This window comes from Westerdykella ornata (genome assembly GCF_010094085.1).
Source record: "Westerdykella ornata strain CBS 379.55 unplaced genomic scaffold EI97scaffold_24, whole genome shotgun sequence".
Lineage (NCBI taxonomy): Eukaryota > Fungi > Ascomycota > Dothideomycetes > Pleosporales > Sporormiaceae > Westerdykella > Westerdykella ornata.
This window is the reverse complement of record NW_022986874.1, coordinates 321937-343416: the sequence shown is the minus strand read 5'-3', so window position 1 is coordinate 343416 and position 21480 is coordinate 321937. Positions and strand designations below refer to the sequence as shown.

Here is a 21480-nt window from a genome sequence, read left to right as displayed (position 1 = left end):
CATATTGGTAGAGATATCGTGTGTTGAAGATTTTGTGATTTTGGTGGAGAGCGTGCATTTGGTGGGAACGTGCACTTGCTGACCTAATACGTTATGGGCCGGTGACTGGTATGGGCCGGTGACTGGTATGGGCCGGTGACTGGTGGAAGACGTTACATCGCTGCACTACCAATGCAATCGAACAACACGCTATCAACGATGCTGAGACTCCTGATATTTAGCGTGAGGGTACCCTCGAGACTCCTATGTTCGATGCAATTACTGGAGATTCGGAATTCACAGTCACAGTGGTCCTTATCAATTCCCGGCGGCCGTCGCACCTGTCTCTCCTGGTTTGTTTCCATCAGAACATCCCACGCTCCTTGTCCCATCCTACAACCAGGCCCTAGGTCGGAGCGCCCCGCCATAACCATATCAACCAGAGAAGGGATAAACCGCCAGCGAAACGCCCCTGGCCAGACATGCGAGTTGGCGGAGGCGGGGCGCTCAACACCGGCTTTGCCGCATTCGTTCTGCGAATGCCGAGGGCCGGGGAGCTCTTATCGTTGATAACAACCTCGAGTTGACAACTGGATATTTATGAGAGCGTGCTCTTATAGGCATACTTAAATTCCTTTCTAGGTATAGTCAAGGCTGCTTTATATGGTCCCTTACCTTTTTATTCATGTCACATTCGTCGAGATGGGGAACGACCTTAGTGATTCTGCAAGTTTAAGTATTCCCATTTCCCCTCTTCATTCCAAGGTTGTACAGCAGACTTGCCTTATCACTTCCTTCCCTTCTCCCGCATCGTGATTAAACACCCACAGAATGGCTCTTGATAGACTCAAGCAGACGGCTGCTATCGTCTCAGGCGATACGGGGCCGCCGTATCCGCTCGACCCTCTTACCGAAGCCGAGATTGAGACAGCAGTCGCAATCATCCGCAAGGAGCACAATGGCCTCTTCTTCAATACTGTTACATTATGGGAACCCCGAAAGGCGGAGATGATGGCTTGGCTCCAAGATCCCAAGGGCACACCACGGCCTCACAGAGTGGCAGACGTCGTCGCTGTTGGAAGAGGAAGCAAGGTGTATGACGGCATTGTGGACCTGACCGAAGGAAAGATCGTGAGCTGGCAATTGACTGAGGGTGTTCAGCCCCTTGTAGGATTTCCATATCTTGTATTCGAAATTCACTAAACAGCCCAGATCACCATGGAAGATCTCCAGATCGTTGAGTCCATAGTGAGGAAAGATCCCAAGGTCATTGAACAGTGTGGCATCATTGGCATTCCCCCAGAGGATATGGACAAGGTCTACTGCGATCGTAAGCAGATTGGCCCTTGCCGAAATCTTAAACTGCTGATACCTGAGCAGCCTGGACAATTGGCTACGATGAACGCTTCGGAAGCAACGTCCGCCTCCAGCAAGCCCTCATGTATTACCGCCCGCACATAGATGATAGCCAGTACAGCTATCCCCTCGATTTCTGCCCCATCTTCAATGCAGACACACAAGAAATCATCCACATCGATATTCCACCGGTACGGAGACCCGTCAACAAGGCGCCACCGAGCAATTACCATACCGCAGCGATTGAGGCCGAAGGAGGTTACAGAACGGACCTTAAGCCCATCAATATCACACAACCAGAAGGCGTCTCCTTCAAAATGGACGGCCGAATCATCAGCTGGCAGAACTGTAAGTTGTATCTATTTTGTTCTACAGCTTGTGATACTAACCAGAGTCTAGGGAAGCTACACATTGGTTTCAACTACCGCGAAGGCCTCGTCCTCTCCAACATCACCTTTAACGACAAAGGCAATGAACGGCCCACCTTTTGGCGCCTCTCCCTCGCCGAGATGGTTGTGCCTTACGGAAACCCCGAGCACCCGCATCAACGCAAACACGCCTTCGATCTGGGCGAGTACGGAGGCGGCTATATGACCAACTCGCTCAGTGTGGGCTGCGACTGCAAAGGCGCCATCCACTACATGGACGCCTCCTTCGTGAACCGCGCCGGGCAAGCTACTACTATCAAGAACGCCATCTGCATTCACGAAGAGGACGCCGGTATCCTTTTCAAGCACACCGACTTCCGCGACAATAGCTGCACCGTCACACGCGCCCGTAAACTCATCATCTCCCACATCTTCACTGCCGCAAACTACGAGTATTGCGTATATTGGATCTTCCACCAGGACGGCACCATCCAGCTCGAAATCAAGCTCACGGGGATCTTGAACACGTACGCCATGAACCCCGACGAGGATACGAATGGCTGGGGCACGCAGGTCTACCCCGGAGTCAACGCACACAACCATCAGCATCTCTTCTGTCTACGAATCGATCCCAACATCGACGGCCCCGAAAACACCGTCTACCAAGTCGACGCCACACGCTCCGACGCCCCCGTCGGCAGCGATGAAAACAAATACGGCAATGCTTTCTACGCAAAGAAGACACGCTTCGAAAATCCCGTGCAAGCACAGAGCGACTACAATGCCGCTACGAGCCGCACGTGGGATATCTGCAACGAAAACAAGTTGCATCCTTACAGCGGGAAGCCCGTCTCGTACAAGCTGGTAAGCAGGGAGGTGCCAGAGTTGATGCCGAAGGAGGGAGGACTGGTGTGGAAGAGAGCGGGATTCGCAAGGCATGCAGTGCACGTTACCAAGTGTACGCCCTGCCCATTCTTCTACTCCTACTATAATGCTCAACTGACTTCAAAACAGACGACGACGACCAAATCCACCCGGCCGGCCGACACGTCCCGCAAACGTCGGGTGAGCCCTCGCAAGGCCTCCCCGCCTGGATCGCCGCCAACCCGACTGCCAACATCGCGAACACGGATATCGTTCTCTGGCACACGTTTGGCCTCACGCACTTCCCCGCCCCGGAGGACTTCCCCGTCATGCCGGCGGAGCCGATGAGTCTCCTTCTCCGGCCCAGACATTTCTTCCTCAGGAATCCGTGCTTGGATGTCCCACCCAGTTATTGTAGTGTGCCGAGTGGGGTTGAGCAGGGAGGGGCTTTGGTGGATAAGATCTCTCGGTTGGCGTTTAGGGAGGGGAGCTGAAGGGGGGTTGCTGTGGAAAGTGAGGATGTGACGGGGTAGAGAGGGAGGCGGGTTGGACTGTGCAAGATGTATACAAGTGGGCTATATGTCTTCCTGCTTAAGTATATTCCCGTAATGTAGGCTAGCATTATATTATGCTTTGAAACTGTGCATGCAATTTCGAGTCTAATGAAGGCCAGTGGGATTGCGAGTAGGTTATCCAACGGAGATGCTGGCGGATGAGGAAGTTATGCTGGGCATATTGGTGTGTATCGTAAGTAGAAGGGGAAGTAAAAGATAGAGTGCGGTGGAAGTTGAAGGGTGACGTGAGTGTTGCCCATGAGGTACATATTGGTGGAGAGGGTTGCAAAGGAGCGTAGATCGATTGTGTGCGAGCAGCTGATCTTTGTTTCGTAGTCTATGGCAAAGCCCTCTTCACTGCTTTATCAAGGTGGACATGATGCTTGAATTCAGAGTGCGGTTAGCTGGATGTTAGATGACCGCCTGCATATTGGAGCGCTACCTTAAGTTTATGGCATTTGTCCTGCAGACATACTTATTCGATACCACAAGTATATATACTTGCTAGCAAAGAGGGGGACCCACAATGTGCCTTACAGAGTTTAACATCTCGTCACACATAGCGAAATTGTCACGATTGGCAGTCAAGAAAATTGTCGTGAAACATGTATTCGTCGCTGTCACATATCCACGTGGCAGATATCTCGCTCAAAGACAAGGCCAAAGGCCGAGTCGGTGTTAGAACGACCATCTGAGTACAGAGTGTTCAAGTAACTCCCGAAGCTCCTCAACGAATATTTGACCAGCTCTCCATGACGTTCAAGATGATCCCACTCTTGCGAACCCCGTAAGAGATCCACAGGCTGCTGCATGCGCAACTCCGAAGCCGATTGGTGATGGTAGACGTAAGCAGTAGATGATCGAGAACTGCGAGTCACAGGGAAAAGTGCTGATTTCAGTTGTCGTTCAAAGTGGTCGATGCCGAGAACGCCGGTGCTGAGATTGAGGGTCGAGTAGTTTACTTGCTGTAGAGAAGTCAGATTCACGCCTCTCATTCTGGCGAGCAGGGAACTCACGATCTGGCTCTCGTCTTCCTTCTCTTACGCTTGAGGCGTCGAACTCTCTTCTTTCTCCATTTGGCTCTCATCTTGTCGGCTAGTAGAACTGCAGGTATGAGGTCAGCGTTATGCAATCAAGTGTACCGTGGCGCAGTTCAGCTCCGGCGCTGTCAAGACGGCGCACACTCGCTCAATTGGAGCTCAAGAAGGGAAGAAGAAGTGGTGAATGACAACGTACCTGGCTGTCGAGATGAGTGCAGTGGGATGAAGAAGAAACGGAGAGGGGTCCGCAGCAGCTCTTTGTTGTGCGGAGCTGTCGATTAAGCGAGTTGCACTAACCTCCTTTTGTGTAGGTGGCTTGGCAAGCGACCTGTGAGGAAACAGTGACGGAACACCATAACATTTTCTCTTACGCATCCTCGAATTTGACTGAAGGAACGCGGGGGTTGTGGGGAGGAAGATGGCGGGAGATATAGTGGCGTATCTGCAAGTAAAACTAGCTGGTCGAGACACTGAGGGTGAGTCAATTGTCCCCTCTTTCTTCATCATGATAGTTGTTGATCAGAGCAGATACTCGGTCGGGCATTGAAATATACGGGAGCGAACAGTTCTATCTCGGGAGGCAGTTTTCTGCGTGGTAAGTGTCGCACAAGTATACAATGAATCCTTTTCTGACGTTGCCTTAGCCGACGGTCATGGCCGGACCCCGTGATATCTAACCGACATCTCCGAATTCACTGCATCCTGTACGAACAGGATCCGGTTTCGGGAATACCACCATTTGTCTATGCCACCGATCTGTCAACTAACGGGACGTACTTGAAGAAAGCTAATTCAGAATGTGCAAGCTCGCAGAGCGGGGGCATCCGTATGACCCGCAACAGTGCGTTTCTCCTGGACGATGGAGATGAACTACGCTTATCGGACTCGGTCACGCTGGTCTATCGGTCAGTTACACCAGTCCGGGAGGAGGTTCTAACGCCCGTCCAGCAGCGAGAGAGGCAGGTTGGTGGCAGACTCATCACAGTCTCCATGGAAAAGATTGCTCATATCTTCAGATGTTTGCTCGTCGTTACCTCATTACCGGTCGTGTTCTCGGAGCTGGTGGATTCGGTAAAGTCATGGTCGGCTATCATCAAAAGACACAGCGCCAAGTTGCTTGCAAGATAATTGACCTCCGACGCATATGGCCAAAGCAGCCGCCCTCTCGACTGCGATATCCATCAAAATACCATGAGCAATCACAAGGCAACAACGGGGCGCACACCTCACACTTGCCTGACAGGGTGAAGAAGTGCTTTCGTGAGTTTGAAATTCTGAAGGATTTGAGTCACGTAAGACACAACGTCACAGATACAGCTTAATCGCGAACGCTAACCTCTCAAGCCAAATGTAATTGCAATTGAGAAGGTGTTCTGGAGTAACGACACTATGTAAAGCGGCAAGAGGTCTAAACGCTCAGCCACTGACGAACACAGATACATTTTCCAAGATCTTGTCTCCGGCGGCGACCTCTTCTCGTATCTGGAGTATAAAGGCGGCAAGCTCAATGACATGGAAACTGCTGTCATCATCAGACAGGTCCTCAAGGGCGTCGAGTATCTGCATGGCCAGTCCATTGTACACCGGGATCTAAAACCTGACAACATACTAATGACCTCTCTTGACGACGGATGTCGCATAGTGATCAGCGATTTCGGCAACGCCAGGTACCTGCCTGGCCACCCAACAGACTTATGTATCAGCTCGACCGCAAACAACCGTCGAATGCTTTCCTACGCAGGGACAATGGAGTACGCCGCTCCGTAAGCTACATCCATGCTAACTTGTCTGCTTCCACTGACCAAGCCGTAGCGAAATACACAAGAAAAACAAAAGCATCCCAGCCGGTGCAGGCTATTCCATGGCCGTGGATATGTGGTCTATCGGTGCTATTACAGGCACACTACTATCTGGCGATGTCATTTTCGCTCCTCCAGGTTGTCCGCGCTCCGATCCAATGTATTGCGAAGCTCTCCTGGATGTAGCTGCTAGATGCGACCTTAGTTTCCTGCAGGATAACACTCACCCAGTCTGGCGAAATGTGGGACCAAGGCCGAAAGATTTTATCAGAAATCTTCTGGTGCTACAAGAAGATCGTCGTATGACCGCGACACAGGCACTGACCCATCCCTGGTTCTCCAACAGTTATCATGCTGCCGCATTCGATGCGCTTTACGAGAAGTCTGTACGAGATTGGCAAGCACGCAGATCGAACTGCGGGTTGGTCGAACCTGTCGCGGTGACTGGTCACCTACCGCAATCAAGATCGAAGCGTCCTCTTCTAACAAAGGATGTATTATCTCGCCACTTCAGACGTCGTCGCGGGTCTTCCACTCACAAGTCTAATAGACAGGTCGCCGCTTCTCAACTAAGGCGAGCAAATTCGCCGCTGCCATCTCTACCGGAGTCACACGAGGAGGAATGCGCCCAGAGGCTACCGCAGGTTCCAGACTCTTATCACCATATCCAGAGTGTTTGTGCAAACCAACAACTTTCCAAGCAGTCTGCGGAGCAGTACTCTCTCCCCCTCAGAATCTCGGCCAGGTACATGTCTCATGGAATGAGAAACGATCCACCAGGTAGCTGTCACCAAGTTGACGAGATCATGTCCACTGAGTGGTGCTCCGAGTACAACTTCTCAGTGCCTGCGCCTCCACCTGAAACCCCAAGTGAAGAGGATCCAGTTCTTGTTCCCGAAACACCGGTGCACCGTCGTAAGAGAGACCGAAGAACATTTGCGCCTGATGCCCTTTCTGATAACAGCAAAACCGTTAACGAACATGAAGAAGTCCAGGACGCTCGAGAGTCAACCGTATACTTCGCAAATCTGACAAAGCGTAGAAGACTGCGCTGTACACCAGCATAATCTATGGGGCATGGCCCACACTAATTTGCAGCGGCACTGACATTCCACTTCCAGAATCATACCAGGTTGTTTGCTGTGGTGGCTTCATCACCTCAAGGAGTAGGCTTATGGCCCGGAAACCAGTCAGTCAGGTTCCATAAACAGTAGGCAGAAGACGACGGAAATGTTCTTCTACTACCTGTCCACTGTGCCCCATATCCAGAACTGTGACCTAAAGCATTTGCATTGGGTGATATGTGTAAGTACTCTGTGGGAAGGTTCGCCTCAACACCATTCGACTCGTCGCTGCCATCCCAGTTCGCCCGTATGAAGTCAGGGAAGGACCACAGATTGAGATTAGCGTCTCGCTCTCCTAGCTCTTTCTTTTGTAAGACGTTCTCTTACAGTCCTTCGCCGTCTTCTTTCGCGCCCAAAGCAGATGTGCACACATACTCAGCAGCTTTACCTTCGCTATTCATTGAACAGTAAAAGCCACTAGACTCATGACATCTACCTTCAGTTCCGGCGTCGCGAAAGGCCATGCCGAAGTCGCCAGTCGATCCCAGTCGCCTTCTCCTCTGCGCACTTGCTCAGCACTCCGCCGCTCTACCATTGTCCTCACAGGCCGCAAACGCCGTAAACGACACCAAGATGCCGTCGTAAGGGAGGCCGGCAACCTGGAACGAAACATCGAGTGCCATGGCCTGCCTTTCCGCAACATTGAGACTTATCGCGCATATACCCCCGAGCAACCTCATCTGAGGAGATATAACGTACCTGCCGAGGGAGACGAAGTAGCTGGCTGGGGATTTAGCGCAGCAAAGGACCTCTGGTCGAAGTCAATAAACCGCACTTCGAGTAGGACGCAGGAGCGAGTTCGGATACCCACCCCTAACGGCAATCCCCCCATATGCCATCCCCAGCCCGACACGACAACAGCGTGGTGTTCGATCGCACGTCATGCTTCGAGTACGGGTTCTTCGGTCAACGCGGCATCCGACTACCGCCCGACTCCGACCGAGACGTCATATGCCAGCGCATGTTCATCGCTAGACGAGAAACCATCGTCATTAGACGCGCGGACGGACTCGCGGACAGCGTGCGACGCCCCGGTCATTGTATCACCATTGCCCACACGTCCTTTGGCCCCGAAAGCGCTCGCGTGGGATGATTTTACTACATCTTCGCCTTGGAATGCAGAAGAATGCAGCATATTTTCTTGCGACAGTCCAGATTTATTGTCGTTGTCTGAGGATGAAGGGGAGTGTGGCTCTACTGGCAACCCGTTCCCCCCGTTACAGATGATGAAAGCACCGAGACGCGCCGACCGGTCGGCTGGAGAGATTTGTCCCAACTTGACCGAAGAGATCATGTCGCTGATGAGCTGTTGGCCCTCCAGAAAACCGAGTACGGCGAGTGGCACCCCATATCGAGACGATGGTATCCCATCTACAAGCAGTATGCCCTCATGTGACGGAGGAATCCTCATGGAACCCTCCGGCACCACATCGGCCGCGCACTCAGTGTCACTGGGCTACTGTCACAACGGCGTCAGTAGCAACGTTAGCTCCCAGAGCGTCTGGGCTTGCGAACGTATGACGCCGGCGCCTCCCTCTCACGGTATAAACGCCAGCCCCCGAGACCTCCAGAGGTCTCCATCTTCCACCACTCTTCACCACCCAGAAACTCCAGCGACAACCTGTCCTACACCCATCACCATCGCAGAGGCAGACCAAACCCAAGAGCCTCTCAACGACATCCCAGACGAAGGATCATCACCGGTGCTCCATACTCATCCCACCATCATGCAACTCTTCCCTGTACGCGAAACTCCAGCGGAGTCGCACAGCCTGAACGGCAACGACTTTCATCAAACAACACCAGAGTCCATCGACCTGGATAGACGCGATTCGATGGAGCCCACCCTGGAAGCTCCCAGCATTGCCTCCAGCAACTGGAAGGCAACAGCAGCACCGCAACCCAGTCTCCCGCGTGCCAGCAGCTCCTCTGGCCGCTCCGGATCCAGCAAATCCGTCTCGATAAGACGAGCGCTGGTCGAGATCTATAGCGTGGATTCGACCGGCGACCGTGGCGAGAAACTCCAGCGTGCGTACGCAATGTTGGACTGCGCTAGTGGCGGAGCCGACGGACCGATGCAATTCGAGCGTACGGCCATGGCCTTGGAGGGCTCGCGGTGCGCGCTGAATGTGATGAAGAAGCATGCGCAGGAGAAGCGGAAAGAGAAGGAGGAGAAGAGTCGCACTGGAATCGTGGGCTCCTTCAAGGCAATGTTGCGCAAGAGGCGACGAGGTCGGGTGGCGAAGTCCACTTCTTGATTACGTCGAGGAGGAAACAACAGCGGAACAGATTCCGTGGCCTGATGTAAAGAATGATGCGGTGATGAGGTTGAGGTGGTTATGATGGAATGATCATTGGCGGGCGGCGGTGCTATTGTTCATGTTGTCGTGCAGGATCTTAATGTCTAATTCTTGAATAAGAGGTTTAACGGCAGAAGAGATGTATTGTTCAGGGTCTATTCTTTCTACATTTCCTCTCTCTCGGTCATCATAGTTTGGAAAGGGGTCAGAGTGTAAAGCGGTGGTGGGAATGATGCGTTTCGCCGTTGGGTAACAGATTGATTCTGTAGAATAGTAATACGACAATATATCTTTGACACTCAAGACACTGGTGATTATTACCCACGAGTTCACTGGTCCTAATAAGATACCGCTGAGCACAACTGTGCGCTGCGCAGCTCACACGAGCGTAGCATCGTAGAGTTGCGGGGGCTTTGTTACTGTGGTATCGGCCAAAGTCGGCCAACGCTACTGACAAATGATGAGGCCCCGAGCATCATCCTGATGGGGTATCCCGGTATATCACAGGTTATGACATGAGGCGAGAAAGGAAGAGGTTTGTAATGATCCGCGATAGTTATATAGTGTATGGGGGCTGGGAAATGGGGTGTTGGAGTTCTTCAAGACGCTGTGATGGTTGTTGTAGAAGGCGGGTTGTCGCCAGGTGATATGATATACCTCGCGGGGTACCTAGGAGATTAGTTATATAGGTATCAGGTTACTTCGCGGCTAGCTGCATACGGGGAAAGGTAGCGAAGGGAGTGAGTCACAGTAGTTAGTAGGTGTAACTTGAGATGTAAAGTAGGATGGGTACTGACGAATCAGGCAATGGTGGCAAAATCCATAACGTACTAGTGACGTCGTCTTATTGGTGGATAGTCGGAATCGATTTCTTGCCGTTGTACAACAAAATCCACGGGATAGGATACTGCGGTCGGCCAATCACGTAGGCGAGTTGCAGTGTATTATTTATTCGGCGACGGAAGGACATACTTAGGAACTGTATGCATTGTTGGAAGCACGCGAGACGCTGAGAAGAGTTGTGCAGGTTATAAAACCATATCGACGATGAACTTTTCTTTCTGTTTCATCTGTGTAATAAGAATAAACATAATAATGCAATTAGGTGCCTCGCAACCACTACCTCCTACCATCCCGACCCCTTCACCTACAGGCTCTATCCCCTCGGCACAGCATGAACCTCCCACTCCCCGCCCTTCTCTCCCCTCACAACTCCCCTCTTCCCTTCTTCCCCAAGCGGTCCCCACTCACTGGTAACTCCACTCTGCAGCACCATCTGCGTCGGTCCCTTGCCCGTCCTCAAAAACTCCAAAAACCCCACACTGACATCAATATACTCCTCCAGCGCCGTCCTGGCCTCCAGCGTCGTCCCCATCACCATCTTCATGATCCACGGCACAATGAGCGGCGCATCCGTACAGCTCGGGTGCGCCGTGCCCCGGAGCGTCTTGAACCATCCCTTCTTGACGCCCCGGACGAGCCGCTGCACGACGGAGAAATGCGGGCCCTGGCCGTAGAAGTCGAGATCGGGCTTCGTGTCTGTCCATTCGCCCGACTGCATCACCAGCAGCGGGACATCGATGTCATGGTTCAGCGGTCCCGACGCTTTGCCCGGGTCCAGCGCGATCCCGCCATTCAGCGGCGTCTCCTTGTCGCGCGCGCCCTTGAGCGCCTGCAGGATCCCCGTGGCGCCGTACGAGTGCCCGATGACGGTGACGGCGTCGAGGTCGAGGCGGTTCTCGAAGCCCGGGAGCGACGTCTCCGGGCTGTCCGGTTTGAGGTTGGTGAAGTTGGTGCCGGCGCCTGCGTTGAGGCGGCGGAAGAGGCGGATCGTTTCGAGCATCTCGGATTCGCGGAAGGCGAGCTGGGCGGTTTTGAGTTGGGAGAGGGTCATGGGGGGGTCTGCTCTGTTGAAGGTTGTCAGTATTTGGGTTCTTTCATCAATGAGGGGAGGCGGGGATACGTACTCCAAATCGTGCAGCTGCACATGCCAAACGGGCTTCGATGTTCCATTCGCGAAATGCACAATCGAACCTGGACCGCTTCCATCTCTGTGCTCCACGGCCGCAACAACATAGCCATGACTGGCAATCGAGCCCAAATAGTGCGAATATGATTGAGACATGCCGGCCATACCGTGAGAGAAGACAACAAGGGGCAATTTCCTCGCTCCGAAATGATTGCTCCTCAGTTCCAGCTTTTCGCTGTCGTTTTTCGCGTTCTCAGCTTGCTCTATCAGGGATCCCTTTGGCTCGTGCATGTCGCCATCTTGGCTTACGAGAACGACCTCGGTGGCGGGAATCAAGGGTGCGTCGACGATGCCGGGGATGACTGTCTTGGAGCCGAGCGCCCAGAGGGTGCCGGTTAAGAGGAGTTGAAGAGGTCGCCAGTAGATCCCTAGCATGCGGGCGTAGCCAGTGCCGATTGGGGCGAGGGGTTGAGGAAGCCAGGGACGGGCGAGAGGTTGGGGACCTGAGGATCCGGGGGGACGGGGGATGGATGGGTAGTAGAGTGTGATGGCTAGGGTGTTAAGCTGGAGTCGGGTTAGCTGTGTGATTTGGAAGGGGAAAACAAAACACAGAGTCCAAAGAGCGCCTGTATAAACATACCTCAAAAGCCTTCACCCCACTCTCCTTCAACACGGCCTCACTAAACACCACCCTCCTCTCCACCTCCGTCTCAATGTCCAGCACGCCCACCTCATGCGGTCCCGTGTACCTAGGCAAGGGCGCAATAATCGGAGTGAGGGTAAACACCAGGAACAAAAACAGCGCACACCCGGACCCAAACAGCGCTATCCGTCGCCATGATAGGCGGTTGAAGAGTCGGAACTTCAGCATTCTGTGGGATTTGACGTTCACGTGACCGCGCCCGGCGTCTCCCGAGGTCCTGTCCCTTCCACTGGTCGTGATGAACTGGTACCTGGCTAGCAGAGGGACAAAGGCACCGAACACGCGCTAGGACCGCGACTACGGCGAGGGTATCGGACCGATTGCAGAAACGGACTGTGGAGAGGGTGAAAATGGGAATGTAGAAAAGAAATGCAAAAGTACCAAGAATCTAGGATTCAGCAAGATGACGATAAAGGTCTGTGACTTGGAAGATGGCAGGTTGGTGGTGTTGATGTGCGCGATGACCGCTGTGGCTGATGACGCAATCCGCAATCCTGGAGAGTGAGGCCTGTTCGTTCCGCCGGGAGGTGGGGACTACGCGCCCACCCCATGCAGTGTCACGACGCTGATCATCCATGGAAACACAACGATGTGCCGAAAAGATGACCTAGGCTCTACTATGGTGAGCATCATCTGAGAAGTTCCATTGTCATATACACTGTAGTGCGAAGATGTAGCGCCATCGCGATATGAAGCTGCCTATTTCTACTAAGAGTGAATAAGCGTGTATGCATCGCCATAGAATACGAGTCCTACAAGGGCTTCTGTGCTCCATCAACGAGTGGATACACGTGTGAGTTCAAGGAGCTGGATGGTTAGTAGGGGATGGGGTGTTGTTGGTGTGAATTGAACAGATTGCACGGTACTTTTCTCAGTTACATGTTCAATTTCACTTCTATCGTACATCAAACACTCATTGGCATCATTTCATAACAAAGATGATCTCCCATCCTTCGCTTTCCCTTCCCCCGCTTCCTTCCCCCCAACTTAAACCTTCTCCGTAGTCAACGTCTCCGCAGCAACAGGCACCGCGTGTCCATCGCCCTGCAAACTCCTCTTCCTTTCCTGATTCGCGGCGATCTCTACAAGACTCATACGCCTTTGTTCGTCTTCCTTGGTCACATCCGCGAAATGTACTGTGGGACGGAACTTCTTGCTCTTCCACGCCTTGCTCTCGACGCCGTAGAGCTCGTCGACTTGCTCGAGAGTGAGACCCTTGGTTTCGTAGATGAGGAAGTAGCTGGTTAGGGCGTCAGTGACGTGAAGAGGAAGACGGGAAATGGGCAAGGACAACTTACGTGAATGCAATACAGACGAAGCAGCACGAGCCCCATACGAAGAAAACCTTGGATTGCAGATTCGCGTGCTCCTCGTCGACCAGGTAAGGGGTGCTGTACGCAATGGCCCAGTTCAGGAGCCAGTTGCTTGCCGTCGTCATGGACAGGCACTTGCCGCGGACCTTGAGCGGGAACAGCTCGCCCGTAACCACCCAGGCCACGGGTCCCCAGGAGCTCGCAAAGAAGAAGATGTAAATGCACACGAACGCGATGGCGGCCTGCTGCGCCGGCAGGTTCGTAGTTCCAGCTACGGTACCTGTGATGGCGACGACGTACTGGCAGACACACATGCCGACGGCGCCGAGGAGGAGCAGGTTGCGGCGACCCAGTTTCTCAACCATGTAGAGGCCCGGGAAGGTGGAAGCGACGTTAACCGAGTTGGTGATGACTTGAATAATGAAGGGGTTCCGGAAGCCGGCATTCTCAAAGTATTGGGTTCCGTAGTAGACTAGGAAGGGTCAGCTGCCGAGCGCAGGAAGAGGAGACACGATCGCCGTACAGATAAAGTTGACACCAGAGAGTTGCTGAAGCATCTGCAACAAGCATCCGGTGAGGAGACGCTTGCCAACGGTGCCGCGGAAGCAGTCCGCGTAGGACGCCTTGCCGAGACTCAGTTCGTAGAGGTGGTTCGCCTGCACTTCATTCAACTCCTCGACAATGGCAGGGTGGTCCGCAGGAAGCCGGCGCAGCTTAGCAAGTGATCGGACGGCCTTGTCGTACTTGTCCACCTTGATGAGGTAGCGAGGGGTTTCCGGCAAGAAGAGCAGACTGGATTCATTAGGCTGTGTGTAGCTAGGGCGGGAAGGGATTGTCTTACCCAACGACGAGAATCAAAGCCCACAGGAACTGGATGGCGATGGGGATACGGTACGACCCCGAGTCATTCCGGTCCTTTGTACCATTATTTACGATGGCAGCCAGGAAAAGGCCAATGGTGATGGCGAGTTGGTATGCTCCGACAATGGTGCCACGGATCCATCTGGGCGCAGTCTCGGATTGATACATGGGAACTGGAGAAGGTTAGCTCATGGAACACCCGACTTTGATTTGTGGGAGGGGAGCTTACTCAGAGCAGATACCAGACCCACTCCATAACCCGCAAAGAAACGGCCAGCGATGAACAGGTCCTGAGCCGTAGCAGCCGTCTGCAGGATGACACCTAGGTTGAAGACCACGCCAGCGGAAAACATCAAGCCGAAGCGGCGACCAAGCAGGTCACCGACAGGCGCAGCAGTTAGAGCACCGAAGAAGGTTCCAGCAGACAAGATGGAAACGATGAGTGAGTCCTGGGCGGCGGTAATAATGGGTTCGCCATTGGCATTCGTTTCTGTCGCGAATTCTCGCTTCCAGAAAGGCATGGCAATAATGCCAGAGATGGTTCCGGTGTCATATCTGCATGAGTTCTCGTCTCAGTTTCGCGTCCTCTAGTCTCAAGCTATGGTAGGTTACGAACCCAAAGAGGACACCGCCAAAGGCGACGAACAGACCGATCAAGATGGCCGGCCTAGGGAAAATGTGAGCTTTTACATTCTCTCGAAGAATGTGATACAGGAGACCTACCATGCCTTCCCTGGCTCGTCTGCTGGTTTCTTGAAAAGTCTCGGCAAGGCCATGGTGTGCTACTCGTTCAACTGCTTCAGGCGGATGAGGAGAGTTGAGGAAGTGACAAACGTCGGATGAGGATGCTCTCCTTGGGGTGGGCGCGCAACCTCTCTTTATCTGTCCATCGATGCCTTTCCCAGACGCGGGGCCCCATCACCTACCCGCTAGTTGGTAAACTTGTAACCGGGGATTGCTGTGTCGTGTGCAGGCCAGATGCCCTGCATCTTACTTTTCTCAGCCGCTACTGCGGTAGTCCAACACCCTTCTTTCCTCCGATGGGCGAATCGGAAAGTCCCATAGCGTACATGGGCCTTTCCCCAGATTCACGTAGTCTGCCAACGGGCATCCACCTACGTGAGGGGCAAAAGGAGCCGTGCTGAGTAGCGGGATCCGCCCCTTGACAGAGTCAGCACAGAGAACCAATTGCGATCCATCCGTGGTAGCCGACGAGCAAGGAACGGTTGAGGTAGCGTAGCACGGGCGCTGTGAATGCGTCAGCCAAGAGGGAAAATCATCATCACCTTCGAGCGTTGGTCTGGCGTGCATCCTTCAGCGGAGTTTGGCCGGCGACGCTAGAAGCCTGAAAGAAGTCGACCGATACAAGCCGGTCACTTTTAGTGCATCAAGACTATGTTAGCTTCTTGTTGAGTACTGAGTAGGTGGGTCGATGGGTCGATGAATTTTTTTTCTTCCGCACTTGTTGCAACTTCTGCAACGTGTACAAGTAAAATAAGATGAGACGAACAAGAAGTTGGCACAAAACTTGTGGTAGAAGCTCGCAAAATCCCGCAACTTGGTGGAGAACCTCGGTACTGTTGGGAATGGGAGTCCATCTCCTGTGGCGAATAAAGCGGACACCTTCCAGCCCATAAGTTGCATTGTTCCTTTCAAAAGGCGCGCGACGCATCAAGCATTCGCGCACCACAAGACGCCGTCGCGACGATGATGGTGATGATGGTGGTGATGATGATGATGACCTGTTTTTCGCCGCTGTTTTACCAGGCTTCAGATCCATCCATTCACTGCGCGAATTTGGGCTTGTTTTTAGGTTTAGGCTTGCCGATCCGCGGGAACCAAGCTTTAGCTAGCCCGCGTACGGATTGGTGTAAAATTGGACCCACTTCGCCTTGGCTTGGTTTCAACGACACTTCCAGCCTATCGGTCATATCAGAGGAGAGAAATTCACGCCACTATCCTATCGACCGTGTCAGTATCACAGTACGAGCGCTGGCCACCCAGATTCTGGTGGCTCACCACCCTTTAGAACCCTTCCTTTCTCAGAGTTAGCCTATCTGTACCTCTGAAAAGAGCCTTGGAAGCGAGACTAAGGGCTGTTCCGCCACAAGGAACGTCCCAAACGACACACTAAGTGTTGACGGTTGGGAACGATTGAGCTTCTGAAATGCTTCTGGAATGCTTCTGGAATGCTTCCTTATCAGGACCACGGTGAATTAAATGAAGCCGTCCCGATTCTATCGCCGATTGACCTGCTACACCTTTCTTTTTTAGTCTGCCATATGGCTGAATCCAACCCCCTGGGGCCCCACAAGGAGCCCGCCGCTGCCTCGGATGTTTGCCTCCGTTGTATTTCCTACGACGCACGCACCCTTACCCTTCGCCATCTTCGTTGCTGGGAACGACCAGAAGTTTGAGGTGATGATGTGATGATCAGACGCTAACATGAGCTCAGACACCAGATATTTCTTGCATGCACTATTGTAGGGTGTTCCTAGGGTGCTTTAGGTTAAGTCAGTTGGGTCCGACTACTTTGGCTGCCACATTCTCCGATGCTCGGACATTATCTCGGAAATTGCCTCGACGTTGCGGGTAGGGGTAGAGGTATGATCTCAGGCCTGGATCAAGCAACTTGATTCGGAGATTTGGAGAAGGTTGATCTTCGGAAAGGGTTGATCGAGCAAGCTAATCGTCGGTGGTCAAGTTGTAATGCTGCCACACCAAGATACGCGAGAAATAGGCTCTTATCAGCAAGTGTATGTCAAGATACTACACCGACGACGGTCGATACACAGGAATCGTATGAGAAATGGCATGGATTCTTGGATCGGTAATGGGGAATCCTTGATATGAATATTGAGGTGGCGAAGATCGCTCACCAATGAATAGTATACCCTTCTTATACACAGTATACCAAAATGCTAGTGTGCCTCCTTATCTCTACTTCTCCTTCTTCCCTCCGCTTTTTCTCCTCGACTTGGATTCGGCCTCTTTCGACTTCGCACTGACACCGTTGGCCTTAGCCTCAGTCTTAGCCGCGGAGTCGACCTTGCCATCTTGCTTATCGTTCTTCTCGCTAACGCGGTCCTTCTCCTCACTCTTCTCATCTGCCTTCTTTTCTGGCTTTGCGGCCTTCGCCGCCTTCGCACCAAGCACCGCTTTGGGATTCTTCCCCTTTCTCCTGAGCTCGCTTCTCTGAGCACGCTCAATGAGCTTCTGATCCTCTTCGTCGTCCCAACCGCCAAAATCGTCGTCGTCCTTCTCTCCATCTTCAACGATAGGAGTCTTGTCGACGATCTCCTCTTCAACTGCGCCGTTTGTAGCCGCCTTTCCATGACGAGTGGCATTGGCTACACCCACAGCGTTGGGAGGCGTGGGCCCGATCTTCTTAAATTTGGCAATAAAGAAGCCGTCCACTGCAGCATGTTAGCGCACACTCACTGCAAATTATATGTCGACTGTACATACCGTTATAGGCATGAGGGTAATATCTCCTCGTCAGTTTCAATGACGGATGGAATATCTTTCCCATGTACCTTGTGAAGCCCTCCTTACCAAACGTCAAACCCGTCTCAACAAGCTTCACATTCGGCCGCTTATTCAGCGCATACTGGACCACCTGCTCGTTCTCCTCCACAGTAACCGAGCAGGTACTGTACACGATGTAGCCTCCCGTCTTGCTTGCATGGTCGACAGAGTCAATCGCCGACAGGATCAACTGCTTCTGGAGATGCGGTAGTTTTATGAAATCGGCCTCGGTCTTATTCGTCTTGATGCTGGCATCCTTTGCAATGACACCAGTGCCTGAGCACGGAGCATCAAGCAGAACTCTGTCAAAGCCGCCCATAACCTTGGGGAACTCGAGGGCGGAGTAGTTACATACAATGGTGTTTTTGCAGCCCAGACGGTGGATGTTGCCAATCAGACCTTTGGCACGATCCTTGTTGCTATCGTTTGCGAAGATGCAGCCAGTGTTCTTCATCAACGCGGCAATATGGGTAGTTTTACCACCAGGGGCAGCGGCCATGTCGAGAATGCGTTCATTTTCCTGCGGTGCCAGAGCCATGACGGGGAGGAAGGAGGATGCGGCTTGGAGGATATAGTGACCAGCGAGGTATTCAGGTGTAGCACCGAGAGGGACCTGCGACTCGAAAATTTGCAGACCGACCTTAGACCACTTGCCGATGGGTTCCAGTTGTACGCCACGGTTTATCAGGGTTTGTGCCAATTCTCTACGATGTGTGCGGAGAGTATTCGTGCGGATGACAATGGGTCGGGGTGTCTCATTAGCCTCAAAGAAGGCGAATGCTTCGCGGGGAGGGAACAGATTCAGGAGCTTGTCAGCCAGGAACTCCGAGTAGCCATAGTACGAGCAGACATCCTTCAACATCTGTGCTCTATACTCTACTCTTGACCGACCCTCCTCAGCTAAGTTCTTGAAATCCTCCAGCACCCGTATGGTGTCGTTCAGTCTCGTGCGCAAGAGTTGCAAGTCCTGCGTCGTGTCGAGATTCGTTATGCGCCTGCCTCCCTCCTCTTCATCATCCAATATCTTCGGCTTATCTCCCGCAATATTAGTTTGCATTGCAGCTTCTTCCAATTCCGCCTGTGCCTCCGCCTCTTCAATCGCCTTCTGCATATCCAGCTTCCGTGACAAACCCTCAATATTTGCCGCTGTGAGCTTCTCTTCAATATCTTCTTCATCCTCATCGTCGGACCACATCGCCGCTTTCCGTCCCGTGTTCTCAGTGTCCGAATCCACAACATCCGACCCGGAATCTCCAAATTCATCATCGTCCAACTCTTCGCTTTCCGATGCGCTGCCCAGCGCATCCAACCCCGTAACATTCACATCTCCAAGATTATCATCCATGACATCGGGATCATCGACCCCATCCTCATCGCTCGAAATCTCCTCGTCCGAAGCAGGCGGAGGTGGTGCAGGCTTCTTCTTCGCATTCGCGGGCTTTCCCTTCTCCTTATTCTTCTTGACACTGTTATTCTGTGCAGCGGCAACAGGTTTCACTGCCTTGCTCTCCGTCCTCCTCTTCTTCCCCCTCTCCTCCACAGGCGCAGCTGGCGCATCTTTACGTTTCCGCGTCACGAGCGATTCGTCCAGCGGGGGCGGGATGCCCTGCTTTTTCATACGATTGCTGGGGCCTTTCCGGGGTGCCATTGTGTATTTCCCGTCCTCAGAAAAATTGAAATATGAGGATAAAAAGGGTTATGCCCAATATGCACCTCCTCTCCGGTAGAGAGCTCTGGGCAATTTCGCTGGAAATTTTCGGACTAGCCCGCTCACCGCCTTCGGGAGCCGGTGGAACTTTTCCTCCGGTTGTGAAGCTCGCCCCACCGCCGTCATCGCGTCCGCCGGTGTTTGTTAGCTCGTCCACACTCCTTGAACTTCGAAGCTTATACTCTATATTCACTCATACCATAAGGGACTAGGTGGTCGCATCACACAATGTCGGAGCTTCAATTCTGCAAACAGTTCCTCTCGGCCCTGGACTCGCGTCCCATAAAGCTGTCTTCAGACCACATCGCCGACCCCCGCCAATACCAGCCCGGCGTTTCTGTACGTCTTCCAACCCTTCCCTTCTCGGTCCTCTCTACCTCGTCCTCGACATACAGTCTAACAAAAGTGTAGTTCACACTTCCCCGTCTCCCTCATCCTCCTCACCCCGCTCGTCCCAACCCCCGCCCCTCTCAATCCACGACTGCTACATCCCAGCAAGATGCCACCACCACACCCTCAACAATCAACATTACCCTCTCACCGATGAAACCCACCTCCCCGACCGTGCCAGTCCCGAACATCACACCCTCGACAACAAGCATCTTCGACCTGAAGCAAGCGTACAGCACGGCGTCCAGCATCCCCGCCGCCAAAATCAAGATCCTGTGGAAGAAGAAACCGGCGCAGGATTCCAAGACGGTGGCCGAGGTTGTGGGACAGGATATTGAGGGTGGGAACGTGGAGTTCAGCGTCATGGTGCTTGGGGGAGCGACTGCGTCGGCGGCGGCTCCGGCAGCTGTACCAAGTCCGCCGGCTGTGGCGCCTGGGGAGGCGGAGAAGGGGTTGGCAGCGGGGGTTCCAGCGGTGCAGGGGCCGAATGGGAAGGAGGTCGTTGCTACTCAAGAGTTCTGGGATGATTTGAGGGGTTTCGTCATTCAGAGGATACGGAATGAGGAGGAGGGCAGCAGGTTGGCCGGTGTGTTTAAGGCGGCTTGGGAGAAGGATAGATGAGGAGCTTGGTTAGAAGGGCCCTGTTGAATAGTGATGAGCAAGATGGCTGAATCGTATCCGTATACATGCATGGATAGGCTTTGGTCAGTTTCGAAGCTTGATACCACAGTTGAGAAGAAAGTTTGCCTGCTTGCATTGGTCCCGTCATGAACATACACAATCTTGCTAACAGTCCGAGGATGACCTCAACAACCAAGATCTTGGGTTGACGATTCCATCAAACCTCGGTGTTTAATGACATGTTTTCCTTCTCCTGGGCTCTGGGAAAAGGTATTGGAGCTTTGCCAAAGCTATCTCCATGGTTTGCCAATTGAACCCCGTCGACTCTCCCTGCCACCTCCTTGCCATGAATGATGTTTTGCTTAGCGACCCTTGGAGACGCGGGACTTGATGTTCTCCCATTCGATGTCGTCGGCGTCGTTGGCCTGGATATCAGCCGCAAGACCGTTTAGGGATCGCTTGATAGCCTCTTTGGAAGACGAGTACATCATGCGGGGCTGCGAACACAAGTCAGCAAAGACCCAACCGTAACCTAGCACACAATGCAGGCTTCAATAGCGTGACACGTACGTATTGCGGCGCATCATCCGGGCACCAGCTGATGAAGGTGATCTTGTTGCGCGTCCCCTCGCCGCTCTCCAACTCATACTCGACATCGTAAACGGCATAGCGGCCGCCCATGCCCTCCTTGCCCCGCCTGTCCTTGCTCTTGGCGTTCAGCAGCTTGTCGCGGAATGCGTTGTAGTCGGGATCCGTGGATGTCTCCTCAACCACAATCTCCTTCCAGTCGTCGCTGATCTTGTAGATGATCCACTTGAGGCTCTTGCCGAGCTTCAGCTCGTTGAATGTGCTGATGCATTCGGGCGCTACGGAAACACTGGTGCGCGGGATTAGTGTGAAGGCCTGGAAAGGGGTAGACTAGGAGGTGCGAGGGTCGCGATCGCGGGGGCGGAGGTTGTTGCGGTCACGTACCCGGATTGAGCCTGTCCATGAGGGTTAGATA

General features: G+C 53.1%; 8 protein-coding genes across 8 annotated transcripts; 4 read left to right on the top strand and 4 right to left on the bottom strand.

The window, feature by feature from the left end:
- Positions 1–810: 810 nt before the first annotated feature.
- Positions 811–3061, top strand: EI97DRAFT_382893 (uncharacterized protein; the record flags this gene model as incomplete). The annotated part of the gene is made up of 5 exons (XM_033795878.1): positions 811–1146; positions 1192–1309; positions 1360–1683; positions 1735–2661; positions 2718–3061. 5 exons carry the CDS (start codon positions 811–813, stop codon positions 3059–3061), a joined length of 2049 nt encoding a protein of 682 aa, XP_033651416.1.
- A 1518-nt stretch (positions 3062–4579) lies between these two features.
- Positions 4580–7027, top strand: EI97DRAFT_460805 (kinase-like protein; the record flags this gene model as incomplete). Its single annotated transcript, XM_033801140.1, has 7 exons — positions 4580–4637; positions 4690–4756; positions 4806–5124; positions 5178–5453; positions 5506–5552; positions 5598–5924; positions 5974–7027. 7 exons carry the CDS (start codon positions 4580–4582, stop codon positions 7025–7027), a joined length of 2148 nt encoding a protein of 715 aa, XP_033651415.1.
- Positions 7028–7509: 482 nt separating this feature from the next.
- EI97DRAFT_460804 (uncharacterized protein) lies at positions 7510–9342 on the top strand (the record flags this gene model as incomplete). Its single annotated transcript, XM_033801139.1, has 1 exon — positions 7510–9342. The coding sequence occupies one exon, from the start codon at positions 7510–7512 to the stop codon at positions 9340–9342; it is 1833 nt and encodes a 610-aa protein (XP_033651414.1).
- Positions 9343–10445: 1103 nt separating this feature from the next.
- Positions 10446–12387, bottom strand: EI97DRAFT_435789 (uncharacterized protein). The gene is made up of 3 exons (XM_033798950.1): positions 11994–12387; positions 11352–11917; positions 10446–11291 (listed from the first exon to the last, which is right to left on the bottom strand). Exons 1-3 carry the CDS (start codon positions 12222–12224, stop codon positions 10541–10543), a joined length of 1548 nt encoding a protein of 515 aa, XP_033651413.1. The 5' UTR covers positions 12225–12387; the 3' UTR covers positions 10446–10540.
- A 656-nt stretch (positions 12388–13043) lies between these two features.
- EI97DRAFT_382684 (glucose transporter-like protein) lies at positions 13044–15006 on the bottom strand (the record flags this gene model as incomplete). The annotated part of the gene is made up of 7 exons (XM_033795869.1): positions 13044–13296; positions 13355–13841; positions 13893–14161; positions 14211–14403; positions 14460–14785; positions 14847–14897; positions 14954–15006. The coding sequence occupies 7 exons, from the start codon at positions 15004–15006 to the stop codon at positions 13044–13046; spliced, it is 1632 nt and encodes a 543-aa protein (XP_033651412.1).
- A 2164-nt stretch (positions 15007–17170) lies between these two features.
- EI97DRAFT_460801 (NOL1/NOP2/sun family putative RNA met) lies at positions 17171–19406 on the bottom strand (the record flags this gene model as incomplete). The annotated part of the gene is made up of 2 exons (XM_033801138.1): positions 17171–17646; positions 17699–19406. The coding sequence occupies 2 exons, from the start codon at positions 19404–19406 to the stop codon at positions 17171–17173; spliced, it is 2184 nt and encodes a 727-aa protein (XP_033651411.1).
- A 207-nt stretch (positions 19407–19613) lies between these two features.
- Positions 19614–20607, top strand: EI97DRAFT_495803 (uncharacterized protein). The gene is made up of 2 exons (XM_033802456.1): positions 19614–19805; positions 19878–20607. The coding sequence occupies exons 1-2, from the start codon at positions 19695–19697 to the stop codon at positions 20475–20477; spliced, it is 711 nt and encodes a 236-aa protein (XP_033651410.1). The 5' UTR covers positions 19614–19694; the 3' UTR covers positions 20478–20607.
- EI97DRAFT_495802 (cofilin) lies at positions 20602–21468 on the bottom strand (the record flags this gene model as incomplete). The annotated part of the gene is made up of 3 exons (XM_033802455.1): positions 20602–20974; positions 21048–21343; positions 21450–21468. The coding sequence occupies 3 exons, from the start codon at positions 21466–21468 to the stop codon at positions 20840–20842; spliced, it is 450 nt and encodes a 149-aa protein (XP_033651409.1). The 3' UTR covers positions 20602–20839.
- Between the last annotated feature and the right edge of the window lie 12 nt (positions 21469–21480).

Excerpts from the sequence above, each read along its gene's own strand:
- EI97DRAFT_435789 (XM_033798950.1), bottom strand. The coding sequence starts at position 12,224 with ATGCTGAAGTTCCGACTCTTCAACCGCCTATCATGGCGACGGATAGCG. Across the intron at positions 11,918-11,993 it reads GTGGGGTGAAGGCTTTTGAG|CTTAACACCCTAGCCATCAC; the intron begins GTATGTTTATAC and ends ACCCGACTCCAG. Across the intron at positions 11,292-11,351 it reads GTGCAGCTGCACGATTTGGA|AGCAGACCCCCCCATGACCC; the intron begins GTACGTATCCCC and ends AACCTTCAACAG.
- EI97DRAFT_495803 (XM_033802456.1), top strand. The coding sequence starts at position 19,695 with ATGTCGGAGCTTCAATTCTGCAAACAGTTCCTCTCGGCCCTGGACTCG. Across the intron at positions 19,806-19,877 it reads AATACCAGCCCGGCGTTTCT|TTCACACTTCCCCGTCTCCC; the intron begins GTACGTCTTCCA and ends ACAAAAGTGTAG.